Source organism: Bos indicus, chromosome 7 (genome assembly GCF_029378745.1).
Source record: "Bos indicus isolate NIAB-ARS_2022 breed Sahiwal x Tharparkar chromosome 7, NIAB-ARS_B.indTharparkar_mat_pri_1.0, whole genome shotgun sequence".
Taxonomy (NCBI): Eukaryota; Metazoa; Chordata; class Mammalia; order Artiodactyla; family Bovidae; genus Bos; species Bos indicus.
This window is the reverse complement of record NC_091766.1, coordinates 99,898,614-99,919,963: the sequence shown is the minus strand read 5'-3', so window position 1 is coordinate 99,919,963 and position 21,350 is coordinate 99,898,614. Positions and strand designations below refer to the sequence as shown.

The window sequence follows — 21,350 nt, the reverse complement described above, 5'->3', positions numbered from 1 at the left end:
TCAACCCTTGTTAATCACTGTCAACTCTTTCCCTTCGCCATTCTTGTCTGGCAAAACCTCAACCATGGTTGAACGCAAGTATATATATTCTGTGTTTGAAACTTGTATAACTGAGCTCAACTGGAAGTAGGAAGTAGTCATATAACCATACAGACATGTCTCTCCTTAAATTCATGAGCTAAAGCCTCAAATAGACAAGGATTGCCTAAAAATAATGCTACATGTCCTAAATAAGTTGGCTTTCACAGGCTTTGAGATATATATATATCTCAGAAATTTGTTTTCCTCAAATACCTTCTTATATGATATCTTCTATTTCACTTAATTTATTGTGCACTGTATAATGACTTCTGGCTGGCCTAACTTCCCTTGCCTTTAGGGGCTTCCCTGGCGGCTCAGATTATAAAGAATCTGCCAGCAATGCAGGAGACCCAGGTTTGATCCCTGGGTTGGGACGATCCCCTGGAGAAGAGAATGGCTACCCACTCCAGTATTCTTACCTGGAAGATTCCCTGGATGGAAGTGGACTACAGTCCATGGGGTCGCAAAGAGTCAGACATGATTGAGCACCTTAACACTTTCACTTCTTTTTCATATAATGGCTGCTGTTGTATTCGTTATTTATGTCATATCTGCCTAGCCATTTTCTGCTTCCTGGCCATTGTATTTGCTATTCTCTTAGCCTATAATTCTCCTACTGAGTTCTGTGGATTCCTATATCCCTCTCATTCAGCAAGTTCATTCCAACCATTACATCCTCAGAGAGCCCTTGCCTGACCGTCTCTTCAAAGAAAAACACCTTTATTACCCTCCGTTCCATTGCCCTGTTGACTGCTTCACACACTAATCACAATATGAAATTATCCAATAAATATTTTGGCTAATGAATAAATGAATGAATGCCATCTGCAAATCACTTGATAATAGTTTAATTCATTTTATAGTCTGTAAAATGAAGATGTAATAGTACATGTAATAGTCATTTTTTAAACTTGTAAAGTGAGGGTGTATTAGTACACATGATAGTGTATGGTTTACAAGGTCTCCTGTAGGATTCTAGCCATTTCTTTAATTAATACCTTAACTGTAAGTTGTGAATAACTATCACAGGATTAAGTGGATAGTTGAATCCTAGTTGTACTGGCAGTTTGACATGTCTTTTTATGCTTGTTCTACCAGGTGTTGTCAGAGAGCTATCTAAGACTAGTTTTAAGGCTTCCTGTAGGTGACTTCATCTTCAAAGGGATCACAACATCCATGGACAAGAATCCACTGCCCAAATATCTCTGCTCACCTTAACAGACCTATGACAGATATCTCTAATACCAAGGACACATGTTCAAAACCTTCATAGGTTCTAGGTTAGTCTCTCCAGGAATTCTATACATCATAAATGTTGTAGTCATAGTCCATTCACATCAGAGAACTCCTTGTAAACACACTACTCTGTCAGAAAGATTGTGAGTGGATAAATCCAATCAGCGTTCTTCTTCCTATCTCTTTCTAAGAATGCAGTCAAAAGGTAAAGAGTTTCACATTTAGGTCACACAGGAGGGATAAAATTGCCAGATATTTTTGATCTTCCCAGTAGAATTCTAAAGCACATTTATTTATTTTTCTGAGGATAGGATCACAATTGTAACTAACAAGCTATCACAATTAGATAAGGTGTATATTTGTGAGCGTGTGGTTAACCACAATGCCACCATTACTGCTGAGTCGCTTCAGTCGTGTCCGACTCTGTGCGACCCCATAGACGGCAGCCCCCCAGGCTCCCCCGTCCCTGGGATTCTCCAGGCAAGAACACTGGAGTGGGTTGCCATTTCCTTCTCCAATGCATGAAAGTGAAAAGTGAAAGTGAAGTCTCTCAGTCGTGCCCGACTCTTAGCGACCCCATGGACTACAGCCCACCAGGCTCCTCCGTCCACGGGATTTTCCAGGCAAGAGTACTGGAGTGGAGTGCCATTGCCTTCTCTGATGCCACCATTATCCATAGCTATTTACACAAAGTTTTCTGGTGTAATGTAGGGATATACGATAGTGGTAATGCGGTGTGTGCATGCTCAGTCATGTCTGACTCCTTGTGACCCTATGGACAGTGGTAGCTGGCCAGGCTCCTGTGTCCATGGGATTTTTCAGACAAGAATACTTGGAGTGGGTTGCCATTTCCTCCTCCAGGGAATCGTTCCAACCCAGGGATCAAACTTGTGTCTCCTGTGTCTCCTGCATTGTCAGGCAGATTCTTTACCAATGAGCCACCTGGGAAGCCCCTAGGGGTAATGTAGAAGACAGATCAATTATTTATATTATGAGGCACAGGTCATATGTTAATTAGACTCATTGTTTTTCCTTTATTCCCACAGGTGCCCTCTAGGGAATATCTATTGATTCATTCCCTTAGAGCAACTTTCTCTTCTGACAGACATTTGGAGACTTGGCATTTGAAATTTTGGTTAATAAGAGCTTTATTTTGTTACTTTTAAAAAAGTTGGTATTGTCTAAAGTTCAATACATCAGACAGGTTAATCATGAAGTATATATCTTTTAAAGGAATCATTTACTTGAAGGACTGCAACTCAAATACCTGCAAGGACCAAGAAGTTAAAGTATAAATGAATTTTTAAATCCTGGAATAAACACAAACAAGAGAGAGATGAAACAGCTGCTGCTTAACTTCACCTAATTACTACCATCAGAGTAGATGAATCTGATATTAACAAGTCTTATGATATTTTTGAAAAGAAATTTGAAGTACTGACAACTAATTTTCTGTGTGTGTGTGTGTGTGTGTGTGTGTCGGTATATCTTATTTCAGTCATTTCCCCATTTTGTGGGAAAACAAAATGCCTTTTACAGGCTATGTTGGTCACTAGTTTGCCAGTTAATAATTACCTCAATATTATTTTTCTTTAAAATCTTCAAATGACAAATTAAAAATAATTTGAAATGTCTGCTTCACAAAATTAAATTTACATAGAACTGTTCTGTGTTATAATGTGTACATCAAAACAATATTTTCCAGAGATACTCACTGAATACTATTTTAACTATAAAAGCAATTACTTGAATATAGATATCTGGAAAGAGATAGACTTACACAAATGATTTTTTAGCCTTGAACAATTTTTATTACTATTTCTCTTTTGCTTTTATTGTGATGAATGGAAAGTCATATAAAAAGAGGGTGGGTTCCAAAAAGAAGATATTAAGTGAGTGATTAGATTGGGCAATCTTATGAAATATAGATAATAGAAGAAAAGATAAATTGGATGAATCAGATACAAGACAGACTTTTAGAAGGTACAAAAAGATTAAAGAAATCACAATCCCAAACAGTAAATTCCCTAGGTGGTGACACACAAAATTGCCTTTCAAGTGACCACTATTCAATAGCTGAGCAGTTTGAAGTGATATTGAGCCTTATGGTTATTCTTGTCCTGGTAGATAGCTTCTCCCATCACCATTAAGCACAGAAAAACAGCAAACTGAGAACACAAAATGTATTGCTAGGTAATAAGGTAGGGCATCTGGAACTTGCCAAAACATGTATGGGGTGTGTGTCTGTTTATTTTAACATTCCAGAGGTGTGTGCAGTAGGAAATAAAACACCAGGAACTACGTCTAAAAGAACAGTTTATAAACAATTAAAATGTGAACTGTGAGCAAAAGAAGTGCTTATTTCCAATTGAGATATGTTTGACAAACAGAAGTTAAAAGATGTCAGAGAATATTTAAAATGGATATTACAACTTAAAGAATATTTGTCTAATAGTACATAAGAATTGTCTCTTCTAAGGACATTCATGTTTTGAGATTAAGTATTAAAAGCAAAGGATGATGTAAGTGACATGCATCACTTAAATAATGCATTAAATGATGGGGAAAAATTGAGAATGGCAATGATGGAATTTTTCCTGTTGTTCCAGTTATACTAGATTCATGCTTGTATCTGGTACCTAAAGTCAAAACCACTCTTGTGCTGTAAGCCTAGTAAATTTAGTTACTATGAATGAAAATAGTAACAGACAGTGAATATACATATAAAAAATATGTGAAGATTTTATGAATTTTTACATGGGCAAAATGAATTAATATAGAATGAAATTTAAAGACTAGATATTTTTTCCAGAAACAAAGAGGTTGAGTTGCCTATTGGTGAACAGCTGAATTTTCTTATTAATATGCTTCTTGTTCTTATTGATAATTGATTCATGGGTAAAAGGACTTGTTTGAATAATTCTTACTATATTGCTAGGTCATAAATAAGACCTTCAAGTAGCTCATCTGTGATGGTTAATTTTATAGTTGATTAGGCCACAACACCCAGATATTTGATCCCAGCACCGGTCTAGATGTTGCTGGGATGTGTCCTTTAGATGAGGTGGTGGTGGTGGTTGTTTAGATGTTTAGTTGTGTCTGACTCTTTGCAACCGCATGGGCTGTAGCCCACCAGGCTCCTCTGTCCGTGGAATTCTCCAGGCAAGAATACAGTGGGTTGCCATCTCCTTCTCCAGGGGATCTTCTGACCCAGGTATCGAACCCTTGTCTCTTGTGTCTCCTGTTTGGCAGGCAGATTCTTTACCACTGAGCCACCTGGGAAGCCCATCTTTTAGATGAGAGTAACATTTAAATTGGGCATCCCAGGTGGCTCATTGGTAAAGAATCCACCTGCCAATGCAAGAAGATGCAAGAGTCGGGAAGATCCCCTTGAGAAAGAAATGGTAACCCCCGCCAGTATTCTTGCCTGGTAACTTTCGTGGACAGAGGAACCTGGTGGCTGTGGCCCACCACTGGCACTGCAGTCCATGTGACTGCAAAGAGTCAGACACGCCTTAACCACTAAATAGCAACAACATTTAAATCGATAAACTATGAGTAAAGCAAATTACCCTCCATAGTGTGGACCTTAGCCTGGAAACTGAAGACTTTAAGGAGAAAACAGACCAGGTTCCGCCAGAGGGATACCTGCCCCCAGATGACCTGAGAGTTGAGCTGCAATATCAGTTCTTTCCTCTTTCCTAGTCTCCAACCTGGCAGCTTGTTCTGCAACATTAGAAACTGCCAGCTTCCACAATCATGCAACGTATTCCTTAAAATAAATCTTTTTATTTCTGTACATACACACTTTCTATTGTTTCTTTTCCTCTGGAGATTCCTGACTACTACAGCAGCATCCTCACTATTAAAATGTCACAGGTACTGGCAAGGAACGCTTGGAATTTGAAATGGAAAAAAGAAATATCTCTACTAGCATTCAAAGAGATGAAACACTTAAGCATAAACTTAAATATGCACAAAATGTATATGAGGAAAACTACTAAATTCTGATGAAAGGACTCACGAAGGAACTAAATAAAGGAAGAAATGATCCGTATTTATGGATAGGAAGACTCAGTATTGCCAAGATGTCAGTTCCTCTCTGCTTTCAACAGAATCAACACAATTCCAATCAAAATCCCAGCAAGGTATTTTGAGGATATTGACAAACCAGTTATAAGTTTACAGTGGAAAGAAAAAACCCAGAATAGCCAACACAATATCGAAGAAGAACAAAGTTGGAGAAGTGAAGCTACCAGACTTCAAGGCTCACTACGAAGCTTTAGTAATCAAGACGATGTGATACTGGTAAAAGAACAGACAAACAGCTCAATGGAGCAGATGAAGGACCCACCCAGTGTATTCAACTGATCTTTGATAAAGGAGTAAAGCAGCAACATTCAGAACAGATTGTCATTTCATAACAAATAATGCTGAAACACTAGACATCAACATGCAAGTACACCTTCTGTATGCTTGTCACAAAATTTAACTTAAAATAGACAGTAGACCTATGTGTAATTTGGGAAACTATAAAACATCTAGAAAGTGACACATGAGAAAATCGACATGAGCTTGGATGTGACAATGACTTTTTAGATACAGCATCAACGACATGATCAACGTAAGAAATAGTCGATAAGCTGGACTTAGTCAAAATTAAAAATTTCTACTCTGTGAAAGTCAAGAGAATGTACTGGAAGAAAATATTGCAAAAGACATGTGATGAAGGACTGTTATCTAAAATATACAGGAACTCTTAAGCCCAGCAATTAGAAAACGAACAACCTAATTTTAAAGTGGACCAAAGATCGGAATAGATCTCATCACAGGAGATAAACAGGTGGCAAATAAACATACTGTGTGTTGCTGGAGAAATGAAACTTAAAACAACAGTGAGATACCACTACATACCTAATAAATGGCCAAAACCCAAAACGCCAAATGCTGGTAAGGATGTGGGCAACCCAGTCGCATTCTTTGCTGATGAAATGGATAATAATACAGCCACTTGGAAGTCTTTCACTTCAGGTTTCTTACAAATCTAATTATGGTCTTGTTGTTATTCTTTAGTCACGAGGTCATATCCAACTCTTTTGCAACTCCATGGACTATTGCCCACCAGGCTCCTCTGTCCATAGAATTTTCCAGGCAAGAATACTGGAGTGGGTTGCCATTTCCTTCTCCAGGGCATCTTCCTAACCTAGGGACTGAATCTACATCTCCTGCTTGGCAGGCAGATTCTTTACCACTGAGCCACCATCAGTCTTACCAGCAACAGCACTCCTTGGTATTTACCCAAATGTTTAAAACATGCCTACACACACAGAAGCCTGTACATGTTTGTAGTAACTTTATGAGTGCCCAAACTTGGAAGCAACCAAATGCTCTTTGTAGGCATTTGGATAAATAAACTGTGGTACATGCAGATAATGGAATGTGTGTGTCTGCTAAGCTGCTTCAGTTGTGTCTGACTCTTTGTGACCTATGGACTGTAGCCCACCAGGCTCCTCTGTCCATGGGATTCTCCAGGCAAGAATACTGGAGTGGATTCCCATGCCCTCCTCCAGGGGATCTTTCCCAACCCAGGGATTGAACCCTCATCTCCTATATCTCCTGCATTAGCAAGTTGGTTTTTTACCACTAGCACGACCGGGGATGCCCAGATAATGAAATATTCAGTGTTAAAAATATGAGCTTTCAAGTCATGAAAAAATATGGCAGAATCTTTAAAGCATATTATTAAGTGAAAGAAGCAAAGGGCTGCATACTTTATCATTCTAACTATATGACTTCTGGGAAAGGCAAACCTATAGATACAATAAAAAGAACAGTTGTTGCCTGGGGAGGGGGCCATGAATAGCCAGAACACAGAGGATTTTTAGAGCAGTGAATCTACCTGTATGACATTACAATCGTAGATATTATCCCATCATTTTATTGGTGGATATCATTGTACATTTGTCAAAGCAATTAGACATATAGACCACAGAATGTACAATTCCAAGAGTCAACTACAGACCATGGGGTGACAATGATGGGAAGGTGTACTTTCATTGACTTTAACAAATGTACTGCTGTGCTGTGGGATGTTGATAGTGAGGCTGTGCATGTTTGGAGGTAAAGGTGTGTGTGGCTGACCCACCTGGACTCCATTGGTCAGCTCCATGTTAGGCCCACAGTCCAAGCCACCCCCGTTTCCTTATGACTGAACATCTGCCTACTCATAAGGAATGCACCTAAGCCCAATGAGTTCCCCATCAGCTTTTACCCTTGCCTTCACCAGATCCGAAAACTGGAAGAATGTCTTTTGCTAATGCAGACGGTTAACAGTCATGAGACCTCCAGGGGGAGGGAAAACCCCTGGTCCCAGTCCCTGTTTATGTGCGTCTCACTGGGTAGTCAGGTTTTGTTTTTTAGGGTTTGTCCCTTTGAATCCCTCAGTACCCCTTTTGTTGAACGGAATGCAGTGGCAAATGTCGCAGGATCCTCTGTATGTGAGTTACTCACAATAAACTGCACTTTCTGGAGTTGCCTGCTTTGTTTTTTGGTCTCCAAAGTTTCTTCTCAGTTTGGAGGATATTCAGTATCTCCACCTCTCAACCGCATATGTGGGCAGTCTATAACTTGCTACTCAATATCTCTGTAAACCTAAAACTGCTCTAAAAAATAGCCTATTAAAAATGTCATGAGCTTTTAAAAAACCCCACTATGACATTCCATGTGTCTATTCATTTCTTTCCAGCTGAAGTTGAGGGCACTGCCAGTAATTAAAACATGATTTACATTAAGTTAAAGGATAAAGTTGCATTTTGAAACCAACTGCCATTACTTGTATTATTTATTCATAGGGTACTGTGTAATTGCAGATTTGTGCTGAATAAAGACAAATGTGTTCTCTTTATTGAAGAACTTACAGTCCAAATATAGAATAGAAATTTAGGAGCAACTTTAATTTTTCAGGATCATCAAAACCAGTATTCTAATAGAGGGCGATAAGTTCAAAAGACACTTGTGTGGATAAGAATTTTTACCCAACATACATATTTACGGCTCTTGTCCCTAATAGCACATTGAAAAGAATCAGACTGTCCTCAATTTGGTCATACTGTTGGTCTCTACGTATTTCTAAACTTGGCAAATGATTGTGGATGCATATTTCATAAATCTAATAAGATGAAATAAATGATGTTAAATTATACTCTCAACACTTAATTGTTCAAATATGGAAAGAAGGACTCTCTTGAATTTCATTGAACCATTATCAATCATTCAGAAGTGTTCACCTCTAAGTAAAAGGTGCTCTGCTTAACAAATTCAGAAACAGCAGCATATACAATTGGAGAGTTCTTTTTTTTTCCTGGACATTTGAATTTGTCTTATGTGTTCCCATAACTAGTTCTTGGTTTGCTTTAGTTTTGCTGTTGATGGATTTGTTTTGTCTTGTTTGGCCATGTGAACATTTTCACCAAACTGGAAGCTTAATTCATGAAATAAACTTACTGTCCTCTTGAAGATTTTCATATTGTAACTTGCTTATTAGAGAAAACAGTTTGACATTGTGGAGGTTTAGATTACTATGATCACACTGAGGACTATATCCCACTGTTTTCCTTTTACATTTCTTGTTCCAACAGTACTGATCTATTCCAAAGCTCCAGCAATGTATTCCTCCCTGTGTACACATATCTTTCCTGTGCTTGTTGAACCCTCTGCCTGACTTACCTCTTAGCTGTGCAAACTCCATTTATGTGTGCCCTTTCCTAGAAATCTTACCTTCCTTGCTGCTAAAAACTTAGGTGCTTTATGTGCTTCCATCCAGTAGCCTACCTACATATGAGATATATACTTCAAACCTTACTGTTAATTCATGGTGCCTAAATATAACTTGGGCTTCCCTGGTAGCTCAGCTGGTAAGGAATGTGCCTGCAATGCAGGAGACCCTGGTTTGATTCCTGGATCAGGATTATCCCCTGGAGAAGGGAAAGGCTACCCACTACAGTATTCTTGGGCTTCCCTGGTAGCTCAGCTGGTAAAGAATCTCCCTGTAGTGTGGGAGACCTTGGTTTAATCGCTGGGTTGGGAAGATCCCCTGGAGAAGGGAAACGTTACCCACTCCAGTATTCTGGTCTGGAGAATTCCACAGACCGTATAGTCCATGGAGTTGCAAAGAGTTGGATGCAACTTTCACTTTCACATTGCAACTTATTTTGATTTCTTTTTCTCAATCTGTCCCCTCTGAGTGAGTGGTCTTCCTATCTGCTTAGATGCTAAATTTTATTCACTACTGTATTTCCAGGTACCTACCCATTATAGGGGACTGGAATGCAAAAGTAGGAAGTCAAGAAACACATGGAGTAACAGGCAAATTTGGCCTTGGAATACAGAATGAAGCAGGGCAAAGACTACTAGAGTTTTGCCAAGAAAATGCACTGGTCATAGCAAACACCCTCTTCCAACAACATAAGAGAAGGCTCTACACATGGACATCACCAGATGGTCAATACCGAAATCAGATTGATTATATTCTTTGCAGCCCAAGATGGAGAAGCTCTATACAGTCAGAAAAAACAAGACTGGGAGCTGACTGTGGCTCAGATCATGAACTCCTTATTGCCAAATTCAGACTTAAGTTGAAGAAAGTAGGGAAAACCACTAGACCATTCAGGTATGACCTAAATCAAATCCCTTATGATTATACAGTGGAAGTGAGAAATAGATTTAAGGGCCTAGATCTGATAGATAGAGTGCCTGATGAACTATGGACAGAGGTTTGAGACATTGTACAGGAAACAGGGATCAAGACCATCCCCATGGAAAAGAAATGCAAAGAAGCAAAATAGCTGTCTGAGGAGGCCATACAAATACCTGTGAAAAGAAGAGAAGCAAAAAGCAAAGGAGAAAAGGAAAGATATAAGTATCTGAATGCAGAGTTTGAAAGAATAGCAAGGAGAGATAAGAAAGTCTTCCTCAGTGATCAATGCAAGGAAATAGAGGAAAACAACAGAATGGAAAAGACTAGAGATCTCTTCAAGAAAATTAGAGATACCAAGGGAACTATTCATGCAAAGATGGGCTCGATAAAGGACAGAAATGGTATGGACCTATCAGAGGCAGAAGATATTAAGAAGAGGTGGCAAGAATACACAGAAGAACTGTACAAAAAAGATCTTCACGACCCAGATAATCACGATGGTATGATCACTCACCTAGAGCCAGACATCCTGGAATGTGAAGTCAAGTAGGCCTTAGAAAGCATCTCTATGAACAAAGCTAATGGAGGTGATGGAATTCCAGTTGAGCTATTTCAAATCCTGAAAGATGATGCCGTGAAAGTGCTGCACTCAATATGCCAGCATATTTGGAAAACTCAGCAGTGGCCACAGGACTGGAAAAGGTCAGTTTTCATTCCAATCCCAAAGAAAGGCAATGCCAAAGAATGCTCAAACTACCACACAATTGCACTCATCTCACACGCTAGTAAAGTAATGCTCAAAATTCTCCAAGCCAGGCTTCAGCAGTATGTGAACTGTGAACTTCCTGATGTTAAAGCTGGTTTTGGAAAAGGCAGAGGAACCAGAGATCAAATTGCCAACATCCGCTGGATCATCAAAAAAGCAAGAGAGTTCCAGAAAAACATCTATTTCTGCTTTATTGACTATGCAAAAGCCTTTGACTGTGTGGACCACAATAAACTGTGGAAAATTCTGAAAGAAATGGGAATACCAGACCACCTGACCTGCCTCTTGAGAAACCTATATGCAGGTCAAGAAGCAACAGTTAGAACTGGCCATGGAACAACAGACTGGTTCCAAATAGGAAAAGGAGTACGTCAAGGCTGTATATTGTCACCCTGCTTATTTAATTTATATGCAGAGTACATCATGGGAAATGCTGGGCTGGAAGAAGTACAAGCTGGAATCAAGATTGCCAGGAGAAATATCAATAACCTCAGATATGCAGATGACACCACTCTTATGGCAGAAAGTGAAGAGGATCTAAAAAGCCTCTTGATGAAAGTGAAAGAGGAGAGTGAAAAAGTTGGCTTAAAGCTCAACACTCAGAAAACGAAGATCATGGCATCTGGTCCCATCACTTCATGGGAAATAGATGGGGAAACAGTGGAAACAGTGTCAGACTTTATTTTTTGGGGACTCCAAAATCACTGCAGATTGTGATTGCAGCCATGAAATTAAAAGATGCTTACTCCTTGGAAGGAAAGTTATGACCAACCTAGATAGCATATTTGAAAGCAGAGAGGTTACTTTACCAACAAAGGTCCGTCTAGTCAAGGCTATAGTTTTTCCAGTGGTCATGTATGGATGTGAGAGTTGGACTGTGAAGAAAGCTGAGCGCCAAAGAATTGATGCTTTTGAACTGTGGTGTTGGAGAAGACTCTTGAGAGTCCCTTGGACTGCAAGGAGATCCAACCAGTCCATCCTAAAGGAGATCATTCCTGGGTGTTCATTGGAAGGACTGGTGCTGAAACTGAAACTCCAATACTTTGGCCACCTCATGCAAAGAGTTGACTAATTGGAAAAGTCCTTTATGATGGGAGGGATGGGGGTCAACAGGAGGAGGAGGGGACAACAGAGGATGAGATGGCTGGATACCATCACCAACTCAATGGACACGAGTTTGGGTAAACTCTGGGTGTTGGCGATATACAGGGAGGCCTGGTGTGCTGTGATTCATCCAGTCACAATGAGTCGGACACGATTGAGCTACTGAACTGAACTGAACTGAAGGCATTTTCTGGTCAATAGGAATTGCTTAAGAAGGATGAATTTAATTAAATTATACATATTACTCCATCAGCAGCAGCAAATAGTGTTTTATTTGAAATTCAGAATATGTTTGTTTACTGCTTAAACATCAAAAGTTAACTTAGCTAACATCCTAACCATGCATTGCCCACTTCCTCTGCATCCTGGTACCCTTCTCACTTAAATAAGAAGCTGTTTATTCTTGCAGTTTCTGCTAGTTGAGCAGGAACTGTGATCAAGCTGCATTAATGCAAGCGGGATTTCCCGAGACATCAATAAACTCGAAAGGCTCCCGGTGGGCCACTTGTAGTGTCAATAAAGGTTCATAATTACTTGCTCCTTTGAGCTTTTTAGACCCAACTTCCTTTCACTCTGCTGTGAATAGGAGGCTGGAGACCTGAGTGGTTCTTAACTTTCTACATCTTAGCTGAAGAATGGCAAACATCGCCAGGGATCCCAAGTTTTTAAGCAAAGGTGTTGGCTGGTATCCTTGTTATTTTACGCTGTCAAGGGACTAGAAACTTTTTGCCAGTATTGCTCCCCTCCAGCAGAGGACTGGCGGTGAACCTCACCATTTCTAAGTTCAGGGAGGTGGAAGGCCTAGGGGCCAAGGGTGGATGACAGTTGGAGCCACTGCTCAATCTGAAGGAACAAGAAACAGAATTGAGAGAGGCTCTGGGGGAAGGACTAAAAGCAGAGAGTCTGGGTCCTGCTCAGATAGATGGGGGAAATTCTGGCTTCCAGACACTGTCTCACTTTAGGACTGACTCCCCCAGGCACCTCCACCACACCCACACCACACAAAAACCAAACCAAGGCAAACTAAGTGGCTGAGGCTAGGGGACCCAAGACTTGGAGAGGGACTATAACTGAAGACTAGAATCTAGGAAGGAAAAGTGCTCCCGCCACACAATAAGGTATAAGTCAAACAAACAAACAAAAAAACAGTAGAGGGAAAGAGAGGGTGAAAATTAGGCTAAATACACTTTACTAACTTTGAGAGAAAAGCTTGCTGTTTTTCCTTTTCCCCCTTCTTCCTCCCTCCCTTCCTTCATTTCTTCTCTCCTCCCTTCTTTCTTCTGGGTGTGTGCATATGTGTATGCGTGTATGGGTCTGTGTGTGTGTGTGTGCGCGTAAGTCCACTTGCGTTTTAAAAAGGAGATTCTGCTTTTCTCAGACTCTGATCTCTCCTCAGCAAAGTTAAAGTGGGATTGGAGTTTCCTTGACTTCTGCGTGAGGAGTTTTCAAATGGCAGCGATCGACCCTCCTAAATATCCATCAAGTCCCCGATGACACCTCTGCCATCATTGGTTCCTTGCCAGATTCTGAGCTGGGCTGGTCATCCACCACCCACCCGGAGTGGGAGATCCGCTCTTGCGCGCGTGTGTTTGTCCTTTCGGGATCGAGCGGCGCCCAGCATATCAAATGTCCTCCAACCCCCTCCTCCTCCCGCCCCCCATTCACTCCCCTCTGGAGGCTGTGCGTTTGGCTTGTGTGCGCGCGCGAGGGTGTATATTTAGCAAAGACGCCTGGAAGCGGCTACCCCTCTTGCTAGCCACCCCCAGCTCTCAGATCGCGTCTCCGATCTGTGTCCCCAGCCGCGGGGTCCTCTCCAAGCGGAAGCGGACAAGACTATCTAGGTGCGCCCTGCCTCCCAGATCGAGCTCAAGCTTTGCTGTCCCGAGAGGACCAGCTGACTTTTTCCTCGGGCGCTTCTCTCTTCCCACGGTGTGCGAGCACTGGTGCGTGCGTGTGTGAGAGAGTGTGTGTGTGTGTGTGTGTGTGTGTGTGTGTGTGAGCGCGATTGTGTCTGTACACGACTGAGCTCGCGAGCTTCCTCTCTACGCACCGCGCAGGCAATGCCGGCGACGTTACTCTGCAAGCAGCAGCCGGAGACCGAAGGCAACAGCAGCCTCCGCCCCCTCGGCGCCGTGATTGGCTGGCTTTGCTCATCATTTCCATGCTAGCAAAAAGGGAAGGGCCAGTGACGCCCCCGAACCCCGCTGCAGAAGCGGCCGCCACCTCCAATGCACAAGGTGTCTCTCCTGCAAAGGAACCGAAGCCCCAGGGAGGAGGCGCTGGACCGACCCGGGCAGAGCTGGAGGGAACCGCGAGAGAGAGAGCCCCGCGCAGCGCTCGGGTACCAGCCGGAGGTCGGCCGCAGAGGACCCTCGAGACCTGCTGGGGAGATCCCGGCTCCACGGTCTCCTCGGCTTTTACAGATCTTGCCCCCCCGCCCCGCGACTACCTCTCCCCCTAAAGGAATCTTTCTATGAAGAGGAGGTGAGGGAGCTGGGGCTACCAGGAGTTTCCCGGGCACCCAAGATGCGCTCCATCAGGAAGAGGTGGACGATCTGCACGATCAGTCTGCTCCTGATCTTTTATAAGACAAAAGAGATGGCACGGACCGAGGAGCACCAGGAGACGCAACTCATCGGGTAAATGCAAAGCTTCATTCTAGGATCTGATAAAAAGTCCAGCCGTGAATGAGATGTGAATTGAAGCGATCGAGTGAGGGTTGGGGTTGTGTTGGCGGTGGGGTCCGCCTGTGAGCGCTTAGTCTGGTGAAGTAAATAACAAAGGATGTTGTTGAGGTGTGTGATTTCTCCACGGCGGGTTCTCAGTAGGAGTTCAACTTGCCCTGCGCGGTGATAGTGACAGTTGCCTTGGTGCCGGGGCTCGCAAGCCAAAGAAGTCCCCGCAGAGTGTCAACAAAGAACGGGCACCCTTGCCCTTTTTAGTCCCAGGGCAGAACTCGGTCCAGATGTCTTTATTGCCCTTCCGTCTTTCTCTGTGCTAGCTCTAAAGGGAGGTACCAGCAGAAGCTGGCTTCCTGAAAGGCTGAAGTTAAAGCCCAGAAAGTAGGAAAAGCGTCTCCTCTTCTTTACAATTGTGTGTGTGTGTGTGTGTGTTTTGGCTTCTAGTTAGATCTGTGTATCATCATTTGAATTAGAAACTCCAGGTCAACCAGTGATACTTCCTTGTTTGCTGTCCATGGGTCAAATGCATGGGCGTCATGGTTACAGTTTTGGAAACTGGGTTCGACTTCACACAGACTAGATTTCTGCTTTTTCTTTAGTTTGTCTAGATGAGTTCAGAATCTTCCTTCACCCTAGTCAGTTCTCTAAATATCACACTTCCTTCCTCCCTCCCCCCAGCCTCTGTGACTTTGAAGTTTACCCAGGAGGTGGTTGCAACTTTGTGTTGCTTACAGAGCTTGGAAGCGTTCTTTTTTTTTTTTTTTTTTTTTTCTGAGAATGTGACCCCTGGTTGTCAACTCTGCTCGAAGTCCTGTTTCGGAAATCCTGCCTCATCCGGAGGTGTCTGCTGTCGCTATCGGAAACTCCACACTGGCAGAGATGCCAGCCTGGTTTTTCTTTTCCCTAAAGATGAGGACGAAGATAGAACCCTTGCACGTTGGGGTGGGGAGGCGGGGGCACAGGACGGCTAAAACGTGTGTACGCGCGCGCGCGCACACACACACACACTAAACTTAATGCGCTCCATTTCTTAATATTCCTGCTCTTCCCTAAGTAATGAGAATTTAAGTGAACAAAACGCCGGCTTATCTGTACAGAAGACGCTGTTCTTTGATAGAAAATTAACACAGAAGTAGTCGAAGGGGACTGAAGAGAATGAAAAAGCCAAAAAGGCATGTGCGGGATGGTTGTTATGCCTCAATAAATCTCCAAATGGGCTATTCGGGGAGGGGGTCCCCGAACTGTGTGAGGTCCTTCACACTGGGAGGGGTTGGCTTGAACCTTCAGCCTGGCTCGATTGTCAGAGAAGGACTCTGGGGGGGGCGGGGGGCGGGGGTGAATGGGTGGGCATTCCCGGGTAGACCTGGGGCTTTGCAGACGGACAAAGGGGTCTTTTGGGAAGTGGTGAACCGGCGCCCAAGGGGGGAGAGGCTGAGGCTGGGCTTGGGGGTGGGGGGTCGAGGCTCTCGGTAATCTTCCGGGTTCGGTGGGCTCCGCAGACGCGCCTTGAGCCCAGACAAAGCGGCCGCGTCCTCGGCCAGGACTCCGAGGGTCGGGGCCTCGGCGGCGGGCCACCCTGCGGGGCACGAGCGGGAGGAACGGGTTGGGGGTCTCCCCCGGGGGGCCCCCTCCCCAGGCCTCCTTAACCCGCCGGCGGGAAGGCGGGGCTCACCCCGAGTCCTGGGATGCTCCCCCTTTCCTGGGCGACATGCCTCCTGTGGCCTCTGCCAGCCGGTGTGCGCAGCCCAGGGCGCCCGGGAGGAGGAGGAAGGGGAGAGGAGTGAAGGCGGGGGGCGAGCAGGCGTCGGCCTGGGCCAGAGGGTCGGGTCAGCCCCGCGGGGCTTCTCTCGCACCTTCTCCGGGCCGAGCCCGCCCCTCCGAGGATGCGCGGGGCGGGCGCATCCAGCAGGAAGAGGGGTGCGCGCGGAACGGGGGTTCTCCAGGGCCCCCTCCCCGAAAGAGCTGCCCGTCCGGGTGGAGGAACCAGCCTCTATTGCAAGAATCAGGCCCCCTTTACAAATAAAATAATAACTTTTACTGCTCCAGTCGGCCCCCGCGCGCCTCCTCCCTAATTAAAACCCGCAATCACAGCCACGCAGGGCGGCGCGCGCCGCGCCTCGCTGAAACCTGGGAGTTGGCGCTGCCTGGGGTTCGGGGTTGGGGGGGGGGCGCACCGGGAGGACAGCTGGTCCCCCCGAGCCCACCCTCGCCCCAGCGCTTTACCCTCGGCTGAAACATGCCCCTGAAAAGCTGGGGATAGCAGCTGATTATTTCAACTCCCCCGAGTAGTGCTTCTGGTGGCAGGGTTGACTCATCCCAAACAACGGTTCTTCTCATTGACTCTCTTTCTACCCAAGCCACGTGAAGGGGCTGGTTTCTTTGGAGATGAGTAACCCAGCGTGGCGGTTTGGCCGCCTGAACCCAAGCCAGTTCATCGCCCGAGAGGTAAACAGGAGTCTGACCTTTGGGGGCGCCGCTGCGTACCTTGTGAGCGGGCCGTAGATTCGGTGAAGGGCAATTCCGTAGTCCTTGGATCAAACATCCTTCTGGATTCGGATTTAGCGTCCCTGCTTCCATCTGGCAGCAGACAGGTAGTTTCTTTCTTTATTACACCTGCCTGCCTTTTAACACTGGAGGTCCCACCTAGAGTCTGTGTGACCTGGTTCTTCTTATATCCAGGATAGAGCAGTCATTCCGCACAGAGGGAAAAGCAAGAAACAGCCGCTTAGCTTCCCACACCAAGCATCCACATTCACACATCTCCAGAGGAATTCCAGCATTATGTTTGTCATAAGTAATGATTGAAGAATGGGTCGAGTAATTATTGGATGTTCAGAATTGTTTCTTTCAAAGCTAGCCTATTAATTGCCTGATCTGTTGGCTAGTTAATAAAATTTAACTCAAAGCTCATTTAGGGATATAAAGGGGTCTGTTCTTAGCTGGTATTTTTACTTAATGATGGAAAATGGCATTTGCCTCTCAGTTGGCATATTCTTTTACTGACTGTATTCTTTGGATATAATTAGAAATATGCTAACTTAAAGATCCTACAGATAAAATCATGTGGGTGTACTCATTTAATGAAATAATGCATTTGGGAAAGTAACAAACTTTAATACCAAATAGACATTTGCTTTGTTACTCCTTAAAACTTACCACATACTTTTTTAATGGTGGACTTTAAATGGCACTTTAACTTACTTTTCTTATTATCTAGAGATCTCTTTTTTCACTTGACTGTGCACTTTAGGTTGTCTCACTAGGTTATCTCCAGTATTAGTTCTGAAACAGGATTGACAGTGGAGATAAGCATTCATACTTAAGAGTATTTTAGCATTGTCAGCAGTGTTCATTCCAGTTTGTTCTAGAGTAGAACACGCGCTGGTAACTCAGGAAACCAGAATCTGCATGTTACTTCATATGTTATATTTGGAATTCTACTAAAAGCCATATGCTGTAAGTTAAGGTAGCACATCTCATTGTTTTTTAGTTGTTTTACACTTAGGTAATGAAAACACAAAACTGCCTGCTATTTCTGTTGAGGCTTAGTTTGATGCAAGTTCTTTTTGCATAAATAATGTACATTTTCATTTTAAATAGGAAGTTTAACCTAAGAGAGCACATTCCAAAACCAAATCAAGAAGAGTATACAATGAGGTGGAATACAGGGCTTTTGGGTACCTAATTTCATGAAACTGAATTAATCCTCCGTATTAGGCACTGCAGAATTAATAGAATAAATTATAGTGATGCCTGGCAACTCATATTTCAAAGAGAAAAATATTTGTAAAGTCTAGTTGTAACATTACTACTGACTAGCTTCTATCCCTGGTATTACATGGATGGCTATCTAAGTGGGTTTTTTAGCTGCGTATAAGCAGGAATACTTTATATGTTGCTTTATTTCTTTTATATGGTGTGTAATTATCCCTTTAGAAGTACATGTTGAACCTTCCTGTATATAGCCCATGCAAGAAATGTTTTCAGTGCAGCTGTTTGGATCTGGGATGAAAAGCTAGGAGGGGGTGGCAACATCCTTCATGCCTTGCATTCACAGGAAGGAAAAGGCTTGTCCAAGACCAAGTACTACCAAGGTCACAAGTGAAGAACCCCCTGGGACTCATTTAACTTTATACAAAGAAGTTTGCTCCAGAGCCTCAGATTGCTGGAAGCCTGGCCTTCTCACACATGAGTTCCACTGACTTCAAGGAGAAGTGTGACTAGTTGTAGATACTTTCATTCAAAATACTTTCCAGTAATAAAAGTCTGAAGTTTGGCTGATCACCAGTTTAGTGAAAACAAAACAATTCAAAGGGCAGAGTAATGTGGCAGCATTTCGTTAATATATTAATAAAACTGATTTAAACTTTTAAAGCACTTCTTTAAATCTTTGCAGTTCTGAAAAGGCTGCATACCATATCATAGCAATCATTCTGCTTTATAAAAATGTATCTTTATCTACCTGTCAGTAAAGCAATCTTCCACAGGTATTTAAAATGCCAGCTTACTTCTTCTATAAAAGTTTATTGGTGGCAAAAATAGTTATTTTAATTGTAATGTTAGGTAGTTAGAATAGGGAAAAGGAGTCCAAAATGGCGGTGGCTAAAAGACAAGGAAGGGAAAAGCCCGCAAAAATAGAACAGAGGAAGGTTAAAGGAAGATCCGAGGACCGGAGTAAGGACTTAGGTAGAACAGCATTCCTGACTAAGCAAATTTGCCTAGGGCAGCCCCAGGGGGAAGGAAAAAAAACATATAAAAAGAGGAGCCAAAGGGCTGTCTCTCTCTCTTTCCTGCCCCTGCACGCGTTGGGGCCCTCTTCTCTTAGCGTCTTTGGATCTAAGTGCCCTCAAGCCTCGAAGATGGATTTTCCTGCTATCTTCTAAATAAAACAGAGCTGTAACACTGAACTGTAACACTGATTTGTCTAAGAGCTATAACATGGTCCGTTCACGACCTGAGAGCTATAACGGTCTGTCCAGGACCCCAGAGCTGTGACATGCCGAGAAGGCTTTAATGTCCGTCACTCCAAATCTTTGTTGTGACAAGACAAAAACTGAGGAGCATACAGTCACCTGACAGTAGCAATCTGTGTTTAGAAAAAGATGAATTGACAGGCCAATTATTGACAAGATGAAGATTGGGAAGATACTAACCCCTAGAAATGTTTGTGTCCATACCCTTGAAAGTACATCTCCAAAAGTATGAAGGTTAACTCTGTACATCCACATTTTCATTCATATATAGTTATCATGATTAGACATGTAATATAAAAATTGACTCTGGGCCACTGAGTAGTAATTGCACCCTGTTTCCTTACATCCTAAATGACCTCTATAAAATGACTATTATTAGCCATGCCTAGGCATGTGACTGTATCGTTTTCATCAGTAGAACAGTTTAAAATATTAATTTTTATAGACTTCTAAATTTTACAGGGAGTAGTTGCATTTGATGCTTTGAGTTGCTTCAAATTGGAACTACATGTTTCAAAAAGAATGCAAACCAAAATACCAAACTATAAGCCTCCAATTACAGAATTCATCTAGCAGCTGTTGCACAGGCAGTGTTTCCATTGATAGTAGGGGAGGATTGCCTACATAATAAACACAGATTTAGACTTTGTGACTGAGCAAATAGCCATGCTGCTTTTTAACTATGTTCTTGAGATTCTAAAAAAAAAAAAAATTAAGAAGTGACATGTAAAGAAATACAGATTTGAAAGGGCTAGGCCATAGACAGGAGGCTTTTTTTTAATTCTCTGAGTCTGGATTTACATCAATAAAATGCCAAGAAATAGTCTACTGAACATTGAACAGTTTCAACTATAAAGGCCCTAAGGGCCTAAATGCCGTCATAGGTATCTGTCACTTACAGTCAGTACCCCTGCTGTTAGTATGCCTCATGATATACTTGCCCTATGCTGCTGATTGGTGGGGGTAGCACAGTTGATTTTTTGGTATAACTGAAAATACCAGTAATAATGGCTACTGAATGAGTATTCCCCCAATTGCAATCTCTTATCTCCCCACCCCAAACAACTATCAGAAAAGCACCTCATTGTTGAGATTTTTTTTGAGACCAATGTAATTTCAGAATTAGCACTTCAGTTGTTTTATAAATCACTTTCACGTGCAGAGTCCCATTTAATACTCACAAAGTCAAAGCATATTAGTTAATATTTTTGCAATTTTCAAGGTAAGGCTCAAGCCACCTCATCACAGAGGATGAGATGGCTGGATGGCATCACCGACTGGATGGACATGAGTTTGAGTGAACTCCGGGAGTTGGTGATGGACAGGGAGGCCTGGCGTGCTGCGATTCATGGGGTCGCAAAGAGTCGGACACCACTGAGCGACTGAACAACTGAACTGAACTGAAAGCCACGGTGGCTTGGAAAGAAAGGATTTAGGCGCTAGGGAGCAAGAGAGTCACAAACATGCCTAGATCACTTGATAGCCAGCGTCTTACTCCAAAACAAAAGCTCTTTCCGTTATGTCTCATGTCTCCTGTGAAAATAAAATTACTATCTTAGGAGTCACAGTTACGCAGATGGAGGAGAACTGGCCAAACATCCTGTCTCTATTGTTACACACAGCAGGGAGGGAGGGATTAAAGGGGAGCAGAACTTTGATGAGAATTTTTTCCTTTAAGTACCACAAAGGTCTTTTCTTTACACGAAACAAGTCTTTTCTTTACACGAAACCAGTTTTATTTAAAAAGAGTATTTTGCCTATGTTCTCCTCTAGGAGTTTTATAGTTTCTGGTCTTACGTTTAGATCTTTAATCC

The 21,350-nt window shown here is 42.9% G+C and overlaps 1 protein-coding gene across 2 annotated transcripts in view; it reads left to right on the top strand.

Moving 5' to 3' along the window:
• Window positions 1-14,062: 14,062 nt before the first annotated feature.
• Window positions 14,063-21,350, top strand: part of ST8SIA4 (ST8 alpha-N-acetyl-neuraminide alpha-2,8-sialyltransferase 4) — a 103,623-nt gene continuing 96,335 nt past the window's right edge. The window contains exon 1 of one of the 2 annotated variants that reach the window (XM_019965466.2): window positions 14,063-14,521. In XM_019965466.2, the coding sequence (XP_019821025.1) occupies window positions 14,409-14,521 (113 nt within the window). In that variant the 5' untranslated portion in view covers window positions 14,063-14,408. The remainder of the gene's footprint in view (window positions 14,522-21,350) is intronic. The other variant, XM_070794067.1, reaches the window with a different exon arrangement.